General features: G+C 33.7%; 1 protein-coding gene across 1 annotated transcript in view; it reads right to left on the reverse strand.

Moving 5' to 3' along the window:
• Positions 1–14321, reverse strand: part of Srfbp1 (serum response factor binding protein 1) — a 61120-nt gene that overhangs the window by 14340 nt on the left and 32459 nt on the right. Inside the window, 1 exon segment of the mRNA XM_047555987.1 lies at positions 3729–3800. Within this exon segment, the coding sequence (XP_047411943.1) occupies positions 3729–3800 (72 nt within the window).

The following is a 14321-nucleotide window of genomic DNA, read 5'->3' on the forward strand; positions in this document are numbered from 1 at the left end:
TTGAAAGATTAAGAAAATATTGCATATATACTTCTTAAAATGTTTGTTTTATGTCTTAGAAATGTCAATATCATAAATTATATCAATTATTTATATAAAAATTATTCTAAGTAAAAAAGGTAAAATTTAAATTTGGGGGGGCACTGGGGATTGAACTTGTTTCTTTAATTTTATTCTTAAGAATTTATTTTTGGGGTTGGGGATATAGCTCAGTTGGTAGAATGCTTGCCTCGCAAGCACAAGGCCCTGGGTTCAAATCCCCAGTACCGCCAAAAAAAAAAAAAAAAGAATATCCTTCATTTAACTTTTTAAGCTCAATTTGTAACATGAACTAAAGGGGATATAGGTCAAACATTTTATCTATCAATAGCCTAACAATCAGGAACTCAAAATCTCAGATTCTGAATTCAGTCTAATATTCCTAACATTTTGTTTTCTAAAACATTTATGATAACTTTCATTTGTGACTCAACTCCAAATGCTTTTTAACACTATAGCTTGTGTGTCAAGCATACTTCAATCTTTTGGGGAAGAAATGAAATATAAATATATAAAGAATGCTAGTGAAGTGAGTGGATAAAAGTTCCTTCTTTTGGTAGTTTTGTGTCTGCTGCATTGAGATAACGTCTGTATCTTGCTTGCCACCAGGAACTCACAAGAATGAGGAGGGCAACCTATTCTTTCCTCACTCAGTCCCTCCCTCTTTAAATTTTACTGAGCTCTTATTATGTGAAGGCATCATGTTATACATGAAGGCATAAAATCCATCTTTTGAGGCCCATAATGTTGCTCTAATTTAAAAAGCTAAGAAAAATACCCAAATGACTTATCAAAGGTAGAATATGATAAATTTCATTTGAGAGAGAGAAAATGTTATGAATGTATATGAAAGGAACACAAATAACAGTGCTACATGTTAAATTTAAATTTAAAAAGTTTTGAAGCTTAACAGGCTACTAAGCAGCCTCTAAGGACAGTTTTTACACCTGCAAGAAGTCTTCATAATATTGGGAGGATGAAGGAAACCACTGCTTTCCTTATTTAAAATGGGCACAATGTTTGCTATGAAAAATTCTCAGGAAACTGTGGTTTTTACACACCTCCACTGTTTCTTCCATTTCAAATAAATTAAATTAAAAAGTGGAAAACACCTCATTTTTTTAATGGAAAAATTTTATTTTGGCAGATGAGTGTTAATTGTGAACACAAAAAGTATTTGGTGTTCAATTTTGAAAATACACCTCTGAATGTAAATAAGTCTAAAAAAATCTCCTATGTGTAAAATTAATCCTTGGGAATACTGCATACAACAAAGTGCAGATAAACTGGCAGAGGTAGAATGCTAGTGAGAGTATTTTTAATAATAAGGCTGTATTTAAATTCTTAAGTTTTATCTAAAGATACAAATCAACAAATTAAGGGTGAAAAGAGATAAATTAAGTATTTTCCATTGGAGAATAAAGAACTGTATTTTTCTGGTATTATATCTATTAAATGTTCTTATGATAGTTGAAATTTAAAAAATACTGAAAACTGGGCATATACGAATACACTTTTGTATAGAAATTTTAAAAGATAATGGCAAATTTAGTTTGATATACACCTGTAAAATGTTATATGTGCACATTACTATGCATGGCAAGGTAAAAAAGCATAAAGGTAAAACTAATGATTTAAATATTAATAGAAATTTTAATCATTCAAACTATGTCTCAACTGGAGAAAGTAACAGCTTTGGGGTATTGGTATTTTTAGCAATTGTTATTTCTTTTCTGCTTGACAGAGGGAGCACCCTGTTAATGTCCTACTTTCCCCTAAGTCATCAGGTCTGCTTTTAGGGGATGGTGTTGTTTATATTCAATTAAAACTTGTTCTAAATCCTAATTACACCTTCCTTGGGTCCTATTTCCCGGAATGGACTGATTTCTAAATTTAAAGATTTCATGTCAGAGAATGTGTATGTCCCATAGTCAACTAAAAAGGAATAATCACCTAAAAGCAAGTAGAACAACAATTAAAAAAAAAAACTTGAAAATGATGTTGAACTCCATATACTTGTAAAGAATGCTAGATAAGCAGAGGTCAAGATGAGCCTTCCTCTAATAAGAAAAGAGTTAAACAACAAAAAAAAGAGACCATTTTAATAACCGTAGGGAGACAATAATATGATAGGAAAAAAGAATGCATTTAAAATTTATTTTAGATGTGACATGACATAATTTAACTCAACAGCTTTTATAATATGTATCACTATTTTATGAGTATTTTAATATTATAATTTGGTACTGGTGGTGGTGGCAGTGTGAAGAGGAGCTAGAACAGAGCAAGGAGTTGAATTCCAGGAGATTATAGATCAGCAGAAGAGGGCAGGATGAGGTACCACACATCAAAACAGAAAAGGTGAAGAATGAGGAAACAAAAGTTCCAAAGACAAATTTGGCTAAATATATCCATCCTTGGGAAGTTACGAAAATTATCATTTCCATTATTGCAGACAAATTAGACTTTTCTGAAAGAACAGAAAATTAACAAGGAAGGAGTAAGGCAATCCCAAAGGAACCATGGTCAGCTATATCCAACAAAGGGAGGCACTTACATGAGCATGGTCATTTTAACCACTTGTGGTCACCAACACAAAAATTTTCCCAAGAACTAAGCATGTCTCTATCCATCCATCTATCCATTCACTTGAAGAAAGAATGGAATACTTCCTCTGAGTATTTTAAGACCACATCTCTACTGGTTTATTTTATACCTTCCAGTTTCAAAAACGACTTGAGATCATAAATATAAAGAATATACTAATTATGGAAAAGACTAATAATATGAATCATGTCTAAGGAGATAATGTTCCCTTTTAATTAAACATATGGTTGTATTTAAAACTAAGGCAATAAATGAACTGGCCTAAAATACTGATGAATGAGTGGAATTATAAGGAAAGTTTAAACTATTCAAATGCATCTAGATTTTACTTAGTTTTAAGTTAAATATTTAAATCTTGGAATTATTTATTGTATATGGTGTCTATCCAAATAATGTACTATAATTAATTTATAGTGTAAAATTGATAGGAGAATAGAAAGAATGTAGGTTAGAGCAAAAATCAGAGTAAAAAGAGAAGCATAGAGAAAAAAAAATACAAAATCTGTTCTCAAGGTGAACTGTCTATTGCAGTATTGCAGGCATTAGCAAAGTGTGTAGAAATAAAGGGGAAATAGTAAGGAAGAAGCAAGAGTGGCAAAGCCAAACACCAGAAGATATGGATAAAAGCAGTGACTGTGCCATGTAATAGAGGTATAGCCTAATCAGCTCATTTAATTCATTTTTGAGTTCCATTTTCCTCATTTGTAAAAAGAGGGTAAGAATAAACCTTGCACAAGGTGGATGCAGAAATTACATGAGATATTCATTAAAATTATGTAGAAATAAAAAAGCAGATTCTTAGTTCTAATTAATAAGGTTAACAGACTAATTCTAAGAAACATGGAATGTTGTATTAAGTTCAACATATCCTTAAGGACCATGAAAGTGTGATAGAACAGCAAAGTGAAACCAATTAAATTCCTTAAAAATCCTTTTCAGTGGTGATACTGAAACTCAGTGAGGAAAAGTCATCATACACTAATAGTTAATAGGTCTTCTATTTAATGAAAATGTGACATGAAAAAAAGTAAGCATAAAATAAGGAGTTTTTCATAAACAAATGTCATCCACTATAGATATACCTTTTTGCAGATTTTTTCAAAGTCAATATCATCACCAAGAGCAGATTTAGTTACTGTATCAGGTTTTAATTCCTGTAGAATAAAAAAAAAAAATTTCAGTTAGGAGCTTAACTTTAAACTATCATTATTATGATTTAAATTCATTCCCACATCTTGATTTAATAAAGCTGACATTAATTAAAATCTCAAGTTTTAGAAAAGAATGACTCCTACCACAATAAGAAATTATCATGCTACTAAGGAAGTCACAAGAAAACAATTTTAAGAGTTAAATTTTCTAAGAATATGCAAAGCAAATAGAATAGTATTTTCAAGAAACTCAGTACAATCAACTATAACCCAAAATTTTATACCTAGTCATGCAGTTCTTCACCAAGATTATAGAAAGAGTTTTAAACCTGCAAGAATCCAGGGAACATTATACATATGTACCTATCCAGAGGAATTTTCAAAAAAAAGGCGCTTCAGTCAACAAGAGAACTTCAATAAAAGGAGTAATGGTAAGTATGTATTTGTAGAGGTAGGACTAAAATAAATTTAGAAGTATGAAAAAAAGAATAGTAGATAAATTCTACATGTTTTAAGTGAAAAAAACTGCATCTGAAAAGAAGTACAGGAGTCAAAAGAAATTAGAATAAGATCACTGACTAGTGTCTATGTAAAATAAATAGATGAGTGTTAAAGGATAGCATCCAAAATAGACAGAGAAGAAGAAGATGGAAAAGTAAGGGTACTATAAGTGCTATAAATACAACAGTAACGTGGAATAAAAATACATATCTTTCTAACTGTCAGAAAAAGAATTTCGAGAAATTGCAACAAAGACATATTGTGGAGAAATAAACAGTAAATATAGCATAGAATACTCAGTAGTAAGAATATAAAATACGAAAGAGCTGAGAGCAAACATCAAGAATATAACTGAACGTGAATTAGTTTAATGTACCTATTACAAAAAAAAAAGATGTTTAACTTGAATCACAAAGCAAAACCTAACTAACTATTGGATAGGGTATAACAGAGATACACGAAGAACACAGTTATCAAAACAGTTATCAAATTTTTAGAGGAGGAAAAGTTTATTTGGTGCTTACAGTTTCAGAGGTCTCAGTTCATACATGGTTTATTTCATTGCTCTGCACTCAAGATTAAGCAGAACATCATGGCAGAGGGTGTGGGGGGAGGAAGGCAGCTAAGGGCAGAAAGAGTTATTTTGCTTACCACGGACAAAGTATATATCCAAAGGTATTCCCTCAGTGACCTACTTCTTCCAGCGATACCCCTGCTTACCAAGAGTTACTACCCATTTAAACCATTCAAATGAATTAATGAGCTGACTAGGTTAAGGCTTTTATTAACCCAGTCATTTTACCTCTAAAGTTTCTTACTTTGTCTCACACATGAGCTTTTGAGGAACACCTCATATTTAAATCATAAATATATCATGCAATTAGGAACAATTAGGAAACATAAAAATATCATGCAATTAGGAACAACTGAGAAGTTACATCAGACAAAGAATTTAGACAAAGAAAACAAGACAAAGAACACATGGTTTATGACTATATTATCTAACATCAGAAAAACACAGCAACAACTTATATAAAGGAGAAACTAGGCAATGGAGAAATAGAAACACTACTAATAGGAGACTTTGATACATCACTTGCAGTTTAAGAAAGATCAAAATATAAAAAATTATCAAGAACTTGAGTTATGTGTTACAAAATGATGTTTCCATCAATGAACAACTGTACACATAATAGCTATCCCCAAAGATTTTATTACTTAGCAGTGTCATAACTGTCTTTGTGTGTTTGTGTAAGTTACACTCTAAGATGCTCTCATGATGACAAAATTTCCTAATGACACACTTCTTGAAACATATCCTCATAGATAAGTGACACATGACTGTAATTAATAAGGCAGATCTGCATTATAAGGTAGATCTGACTTATGAATTTATTTAGGATATATTTTAATAACACAAATTAAATCTTCTCAAGTACATACGAAATATTCACAAAACTTTCAGTTAAAAAAAAAAACCTGGTTAAAAAATGGACAAATAATCTAAATAGACATTTTTAAAAAGAGATGATAAATGGCCAAAAAGTTTAAGAAAAATGTTAGTAATCATCAGGGATTTGCAAATGAAAACTACAATGAGATATCATAGTCTCCCCAGTTAGGTCTGTTATGACTTAGTTATGAAGTGTCCCCCAAAAGCTCATGTGTGAGACAATCCAAGAAAGTTTAAAGGTGAAATGATTGGGTTATGAGAACCTCAACATAAACAGTACATTAATCCACTGATATGGATTAACTGGGCAGCAAGTGGCTGGAAGAAGTGGATCACTGGGAGAATGCCTTTGGGGTTTATATTTTATTCCTCATGAGCAAAACTCTTGCTGCTTCCTCATTGTTATGTCCTGAGCAACTTTCCTCTCCACATAGTTCACCATGATGTTCTGCTTCACCTCAAGCACACAGCAATGAAATCAGCCATCTATGGACTGAGACCTCTGAAAATAATCATCAAATAACTTTTTTTCCTCTATAATTGTTCTGGTCAGATATTTTGGTCATAGTAATGAAAAAGTTGACTTATAGAATAAGGTCTATTATGAAGGAAAAACAAAATAAATGGTGGTGAAGATGTGGAGAAAGGGAAACTTATACAACCTTGGTGGGGATGTAAATTAGTACAGCTAATATGTAAAATGGTTTGGAGATTCCTCAAAAAACTACAAACAGAACTAACTATGATCCAGTAATCCAGTAATCGCACTACTTGTGTATAACCAAGGGAAATGCAATCAATACACTGAAGAGATGCCTGTACACCCATGTTTATTTCAACACTACGCACAATGGTCAAGACATGGAATCAACTAAGGTGTTCATCTATATTAGAACAAATAGAAAATATGGCATTTTCTTTATGGGCTAATATGTGGCAATAAAAATGAAATCTTATCATTTGTAGCAACAGAGATTTTTGTGAACAGTACAAAAAATCAAATGCTAAATATACTCACTCACTCCTGTAAGTCAAAATAGTTGAACTCATAGAGGTAGACAGTAGAATAGTGGTTACTAGAGACTGAGAAGGGCAGTAGTGGAAGGGCGAATACAGTGAGGTTGGATAACAGGTACCAAAATACATTTAAAGACAGGAGAAATTAATTCTAGTGTTTTATAGCACACCAGGCAGACTAAGCTCTGTAACAATTTATTCTATATTTCAAAATAATGAGAATAGCTCAAAGGGGCCCAACACAAAGAAATGATAAATCTTTAAGAAGGTAATGCTAACTATCCTGATTTTATCATTAACATTATATGCATGTATCACATTCATAATGTAATCCACAAATGTCCAATAAAACAAAATAATTATAAATTTGTTGGACTAATTATTAGTAATACACAATGGCACCAGACGTGTAAAGGGTCTGAGACCATGCCATATCTTCAATCTAATATGTTATCCTGGTAGTATCATGGATGCTGGTAGAAGACACAAGATTCCTGGGTTAGAAATGAAAAGGCAGTTTAGTATTCATAGCAACAGTAGGACCCAAAGTATCAGTGTATTTTAAAATCTCATTCTTTTTCCTTTTCACAAAAACCTAAGCCCGCAGACATATGGTAGACTTTAAATGCAACAAATTAAATTCATGCAATCAAAACTAAAGGAGCACTTTAGGAATATATAATTATTAGGAACAGATCAGAGACTGCCTTTCAGAAAAAGGTTCCTTTTGGTGTATTACCACAAAAGGATACATAGCACCTTATATGTTCGTATTCTCTTCAAAACATCAGAAAAAACTTCACCCAGTCTTTCTGAATCAACCCAAGTCTGCTGTGGAGTCTACTTGGGAAGTTCATGCAAAATTGCTAGGACTTATAAATTGTATTTTTTACCGAAATCTAGATGTATGTACATTTTGAAAATATCTAATATATTTATTAATGTTGTTATTAGTGCATTAGAGTTATACATAATAGTGGGATTGATGTTGACATACTCATAAATGGTTTGCTCTATTTCACTCCCCAATACCACCCTTCTTCCTCCCCTCCCCCATTCCTTTTCTTTTCTATATTGGTCTTGCTTCTATTAATTATTAAACATTGGTATGTACAATTATCTAAAGTGGAATTTATTGCAATATATTTAAATATGCACATAGCACAACTTGGTCTATTTCATTCCTCAGTTCCTCCCTTTCCAAAACCTCCTCTCCACTCCTTCCATACCCTGCTCTATTCCACTATTCTCCCTTTTATTTTCATGAGATATCTTCTTTAAATTCTTTATTTCTCTCTAGCTTCCTCAACTCAGAAAACATTTGACCTTTGATTCTTTCTCATTTCATTTAGCAAGATGTATTACAATTCTATCCATTAACCAGAAAATGATATAATTTCATTCCTCAGTATGACTAAAACTCCATATTTTCTTTAACTAATAGTCTGATGTTGGGCACCTTGACTGGTTCTACATCTTGACTATTGTGAATTGTGCTGCTACACTGATGTGCCTGTATCACTACTGTGTGCTGATTTTAGTTCTTTTGGATAAACACCAAGGAGTGGGATAGCTGAGTCATATGCTGACTCCATTCCTAGTCTTTTTTTTTCGGTACCAGGGATTGATTGAACCTAGGGTTGTCTAACCACAGAGTCACATCCCCAGCCATTTTTATTTTTTTACTTTAAGACAGGGTCTTTCTAAGTTGCTTAGAGCCTCACTAAATTGCTGAAGCTGGCCTTGAACTTGTGATCATCCTGCCTCAGCCTCCTGAGCTGCTGGGATTAAAAATATGCACCACAGGGCCAGGCTCCATTCCTAGTCTTCTGAGGAATTCCCACAAAGCTTTACAAAGTGGCTGTACTAATCGACAGTCCCATAAACAATGCAAAGGTATAACTTTTCCCCACCTCCTCACCAGTACTTATTAAAATATTTGTATTGTTCATGACTATCATTCTAACTGGAGTGAGATAAAATTTCAGTGTAGTTTTTTTAAAATATTTTTTGGTGTTAAGTTTTTTGAGTTCTGGATATTAATATGTCAGAAGAGTAGCTCATAAGAATTTTCTCCCATTTTGTAGGTTCCCCCTTCACAGTCTTATTTCCTTTGCTCTGAAGAAACTTGCTAATTTAAGGTCCTTCCACATATTGATACTTTGATTTCTTGAGTGTTAGGGGTCTTATTAAGAAGGATACTGCCTGAGCTAATATGTTGGAGTGTTGACCCTATTTCAGTTAAAGTGTGTTGGTCTAAATCCTAAATCTCTGTTCCACTCTGAGTTGACTTTAGGGCAGGGTGAGGCAGGAATCTATTTTCATTCTTCTATATATGGATATCCACTTTTCCCAGCACCGTTTGTTAGAAAGACTATTTTTTCATGAATGTAAGCCTTTGGCACCTTTGTAGAGTATCAGATGACTGTATATATGTGGATTTGTCTGTTTCTTTTATTTCATTGGTCTTCATGTCTGTTTTGGTGCCAATACCATGCTGTTTTTGTTACCATAGCTCTGTAGTATAATTGGAGACCAGGTATTGTTATGCCACCAGAATCACTATTTTTCTGCTCAATATTGCTTTGGCTATCCTGGGTCTTTTATTCTTCTGTATGAAGTTTAGAACTGCTTCTTCTAGTTTCATGAAGAATGCCTTTGGTATTTTGATGGGGATTACACTGAATATGTGGACTGCTTTTGATAATATGGCCACTTTGACAATATTAATTCTGCCTATTCAAGAACATGGTAGGTCTTCCCATCTTCTAAGGTCTTCTTCAATTTCTTTCTTCAGTGTTCTATAATTTTTATTGTAGTTATTTTGCCTCCTTGGCTAGATTTACTCCTAAGTATTTTGTTTTCTTATGAAATTAATGGAGATTAACATGAATGGAATAGATTTTGATTTCCTTCTCAACAGATTCATTATTGGAGCATCAGAAAGCTATTTACTGTTGTATGTAAACCTTTTGACTTGCTACTTGGCTAAATTTATGAACTCAAGAAGTTTGCTGATGAAGTATGTGTGTGTGTATATTCTAAGATCATGTCATAATCAAAGAGAAACAGTTTGAGAGCTTCTCTTCCTATTTGCATCCCTTTAATTTCTCTCTCTTTTTTTTTTAACCTGTCTAGAGTTTCAAGAGTTATACTGAATGTGAGTGGTCTTCCTTGTATCATTTCTAATTTTAGAGGAAATGCTTTCAGTTTTTCTTCATTCAGTATGCTGCTGGCTTTGGCAGGGTTGCTGTGTGTTGGCTTTTGATATTGAGGGAAGTTTCTTCTATCCCTACTTTCTTCAGTGTTTTTTACATGAATGGGCATAGGATTTTGTACAAGACTTTTGTGTGTCTATTGAGATGACTTTTGTCCTTAAATCTATTGATGCTGTGAAACATATTTATTGATGAACCATCCTGGCATCCCTGGGATAAAATCAGTTTGATCATGGCATGCAACCTTGATGTGTTTTTTAATGTAGGTTGCTAACATTTTGTTAAGGAAGCTTTGTGTCTATGTTTGTTGGGTATATTGGTCTGCAGTTATCTTTCCTTGGTGTATCTTTATCTGGTTATGGTATCAGGGTGATAATGGAATAAATTCAGGAATGTTCCCTCTTATTTCATGGAATAATTACAGGGGGGTTGACATTAGTTCTTTATAAAGGTCTGGTAGTACTCACATGAGAACCCATCTAGTTTTGGGCTTTTCTTTGTTGAAAGGCTTTTTACCACTGCTTCAATAAAACTGCTTGATATTGGTCTGTTCAGGTTTTCCATATCCTTTAGGTTCAATCTGGGTAAGTCATCTGTCTACAAATTTGTCAGTATCTTCTAGATTTTCCAATTTGCAGAATGTAAGTTTTCAAGAGTCCCTAGTGATCATCTGGATTTCATAAATATCTGTGGTGATTATCTCCCTCTAATTTTATTGATTTGAGTCTTCTTTCTTTTGATTAATTTGGTTAAAGATTTATCATTCTTTTCAAAGAATCAATGATCATTTGTATTGTTTTTAATTCTCTAGTTCATTAATTTTAGTTCTGATCTTAATTATTATATCCTGTTTTCCACTGTTTTGGAGTTAGTTTGTTCTTATTTCTCTAGGGCTTTGAGATGTAACATTAGATTAGTTATTTAGGATCTTTTATTTATTTTTGTTAAGCATTCAATGTTATGAACTTTCTTCTCAGAACTGTATTCATAGTGTCTTGTAGATTTTGATGTTGTATCTGTTATCATTTGTTTCTAGTAATTTTTTAAATTTCTGATTCCTTCCATGAATAATTCCTCATTTGAAAATATATTATTCAATCTCTGTTTTCTATCTTATTGATTTCTAATTTTATTCCATTATGATCTGAGAAAAAGCAAGGAATTTTAATGTTTCTTTGTATTTGCTAAGATTTGCTTTTGTTCTAAGTAATGGCCTGTTTTGGAGAAGGTTTCATATGTAGCTCAAATATGAATTTGATGACTGATGGATAAAACAGTTTATAGATTTCTATTAGGTCCATAGTATTTTTTTTAGGTCTGGAAAGTCTTTACTAGGTTTATGTCTGGATGACCCATCTGTTTGTGAGACAGGTGTGCTGAAATCACCTGGTTTTATTGTGTTGGGGTCTAACTCTTTACACTGAGCAGGGTTTGTTTTATATAAGTAGGTATACTTAAAATTCCTGTATCTTTTTGTTGGGTAGCTCCCTTCACCAGTATTAAATGACCTTGTGTCTTCTAATTAATTTTGGCTTGAAGTCCACTTTGTCAGACATGAGAGTACCTACTCCTTATTTTTGTTCTCCATGTGTATGGTAATATTTTTTTCCATCCTTTTACCTTCAGTCTGTCAACATCTTTGCTTGTAAATTAAGTATCTTATGAACAACATATGGCTGGATGTTGTTTTTCATTCCACTTTGTGAATCTATGTTTTTTAATTGAATAGTTGAGACCATTTACATACAGTGTTATTGTAGAGAAGATTTTTATCTCCAGACATTTTGATTTATTTCTTTATTTATGACTTGATTCTCCTTTGTTTGCCATACTTTTAGTGAGATTCATGCATTCACTGGTTCTAATATTTGTTTTTCATGTCTTGTACATGTAATATTAAGTATTTTCTGTAGTGCTGGATTAGTAGTCATGAATTCTGTATTTAGATTTTCATTTGATTTCCAAGGTTTGGAAAATTTTCTGGTATTTTACTGAAAAGACTATGCATTTCTTTTATTTGTACCTTGCTAACTTCCTCTAAGTTGATGATTCATAGATCTGTCCTCTTCATGTTATCCCATATTTCTTGAATATTTTGGTATTTTGGTAAAGGTCTCTTATCCTTTTTTAAAAATTGTTGACTTTGTTTACAAGATTATATATCTTGTCTACAAGCATGAAATTCTGTCTTTTATGTGGTCTAATATATTGGTGATGCTTTCAATTGAGTTGGTTTTTAGTTTGTTTTTTGTTGTTGTTTTCAATTCATTGAGTCTTTCATTTCCTGTATTTCTCTTTGGTTCTTTTTCAGAATCTCTATCACTTTCTCATTCTTTCACTTCCTGTGCTTTTCTCCAGTTCATTCCTATGATGATCTTTTAGTTCATTGATCATTTCAAATCTCAACTTTATTAAAGTCTTCATCCTGAATTTCCTCCACTGAGGTGTCAACAGGGTCAGTTGTTGAAGTGGTCTGAGCTATCTGGGGTGGTTTGTTCTCTTATTTTCCGTAGTGTTTGTGTTTATATCCATCTGCTGGGATGATCATCTCTCCTTTTGTACAAGGGACTTTTTAGTGAGCTTTTTTCTCTTTAAGTACCTCAGGCTAGGCAAATAGCTAAGTGTCAAAACTCCCACTCAACATGTACCTGCTGCTATACACAGCATCTAGCACCTACTTTGAGAGATGATATTAATTCCTATGAACTATATTTACATTATAACAAGGCCTAATATTAATAAACCTTTAAAAAGCTTAGAGATAATGTTCTCCACAATTTCTTTAATCCAAGTATAAAATGGAAGTAACTCTATTATATAGACTAAGAAATTATGTATTAAAGGTAATAAAATTACTACTTCACTATATATAGGTTGAGGAAAAGAGAAGGAAAAGACCAAAAAGGGGTAGGGGGAGGCAGGGGACAGAGGGAGAAAAGAAAAAAAAAACAATGCAAACTGAAATAATAAAAATAAGACAAAATGGGGCCTTTAGTTGAGAGAGGAGTAAGGAATGCAAATGGAAAAGAGAAACAAAAGGAGCAAGTATAAGCCTAGACTAGGAAAAGAAAGAATGATTTCAATTAATGTTTTAAAACATTAGAATATTCAGTCAGGTTGAGGATTACAATATCAAATAAGGAAATACACTGGTTCCATATGAAAGATAATATCTGTTAAGATCAAAACTGACATTAAGGTTATTTATGAGATTCCATGATGACCTATCTGAAGTGGAGTAATTTACTGGGTCTTCCTAGTCTGGATTTCATCAGGATTTGGAATCTTTAGAAGATGCCGACTGCTCCTCAGCTTTACACCAGCATTCCTCTGATACATGTTAAGGCACCCCATTCATTCTTTGGTATGTCCAGGCACCTACCAGATTTCTGGTGGTTCAGAGAAGACCATGCCTAATTCCTATAAATTAGGAGTCAGGTTTCACCTTGTTAGGGTTGCAGTCCTGTGTGCCTTTCTGAAGAAAAGCTCCATGAACCCAGAGTTGTCAAATTCAGTGTGAGCTCCCTGTGTATATTTCAGAGTGTGAGGGGTGTGGTAGTCAAAGGCAGAAATGTGTGGCCAAAGTGACAGTGGATGGTCAGTGGAAGATTAAGAGCTCCTTGCACCAATTTGGAGTGCACAGGTTGGTGGGTTTGTATCTGGGCACGTGGACTGGTGGCTGGTGTCTGTCATGGTCACTAAGGTTCCTGAGCAAGACACTGAAGTTGTTAGCCAGCCCAAATGCCCAAACCTGCATGCTCAGTGGCCACAATATCTGCTGATCATTTTCTGTTGGATGTGGGGGCACAGAGTTTATGTCTGTTGCTGGCTGCTGTGAAATACAGATTACCAGATTCCTTCTTCTGGGCCTAGTTGGCAGCAGCCCATGCCTAAATGGTTGGCAGCTATCTGCAACTGTGAGGACTATTTGTGCAGGCCCTCTGTGGGTGGTCTGGTCACTATTGCGGCACTGAAGCCTCATTCTGGCTATTTCAGATACTGGCATGTAAAATTGCAGGTTGTCAGTTGGCCTATTTTCCTCTCCTCAGGCGGCCAGCAGCTCTCCCTTGAAGTAACCTGCTCTCATATCAGCTCCATCCCACTCCTGTTGTCCATGGTATGGCAAGGGGGCTTCTTGAACTTCAGCTAGCAGATCCCTCTATAAAGACTACTGGGATAACCCATTTCACAGGCATTGCATATGGCTTTATTACTAATCTATAGATGGGGAGAAGCTGTACAGATTTAACTTCTTATAGGAAGGCTAGCAAAATGTGATCTCAAGTGGCTTCCCTGCCTGGCACAATTTCCTGCCAATAATTTGGGCTACACTGT

This window comes from Sciurus carolinensis, chromosome 6, assembly GCF_902686445.1.
Source record: "Sciurus carolinensis chromosome 6, mSciCar1.2, whole genome shotgun sequence".
NCBI classification, from domain to species: domain Eukaryota; kingdom Metazoa; phylum Chordata; class Mammalia; order Rodentia; family Sciuridae; genus Sciurus; species Sciurus carolinensis.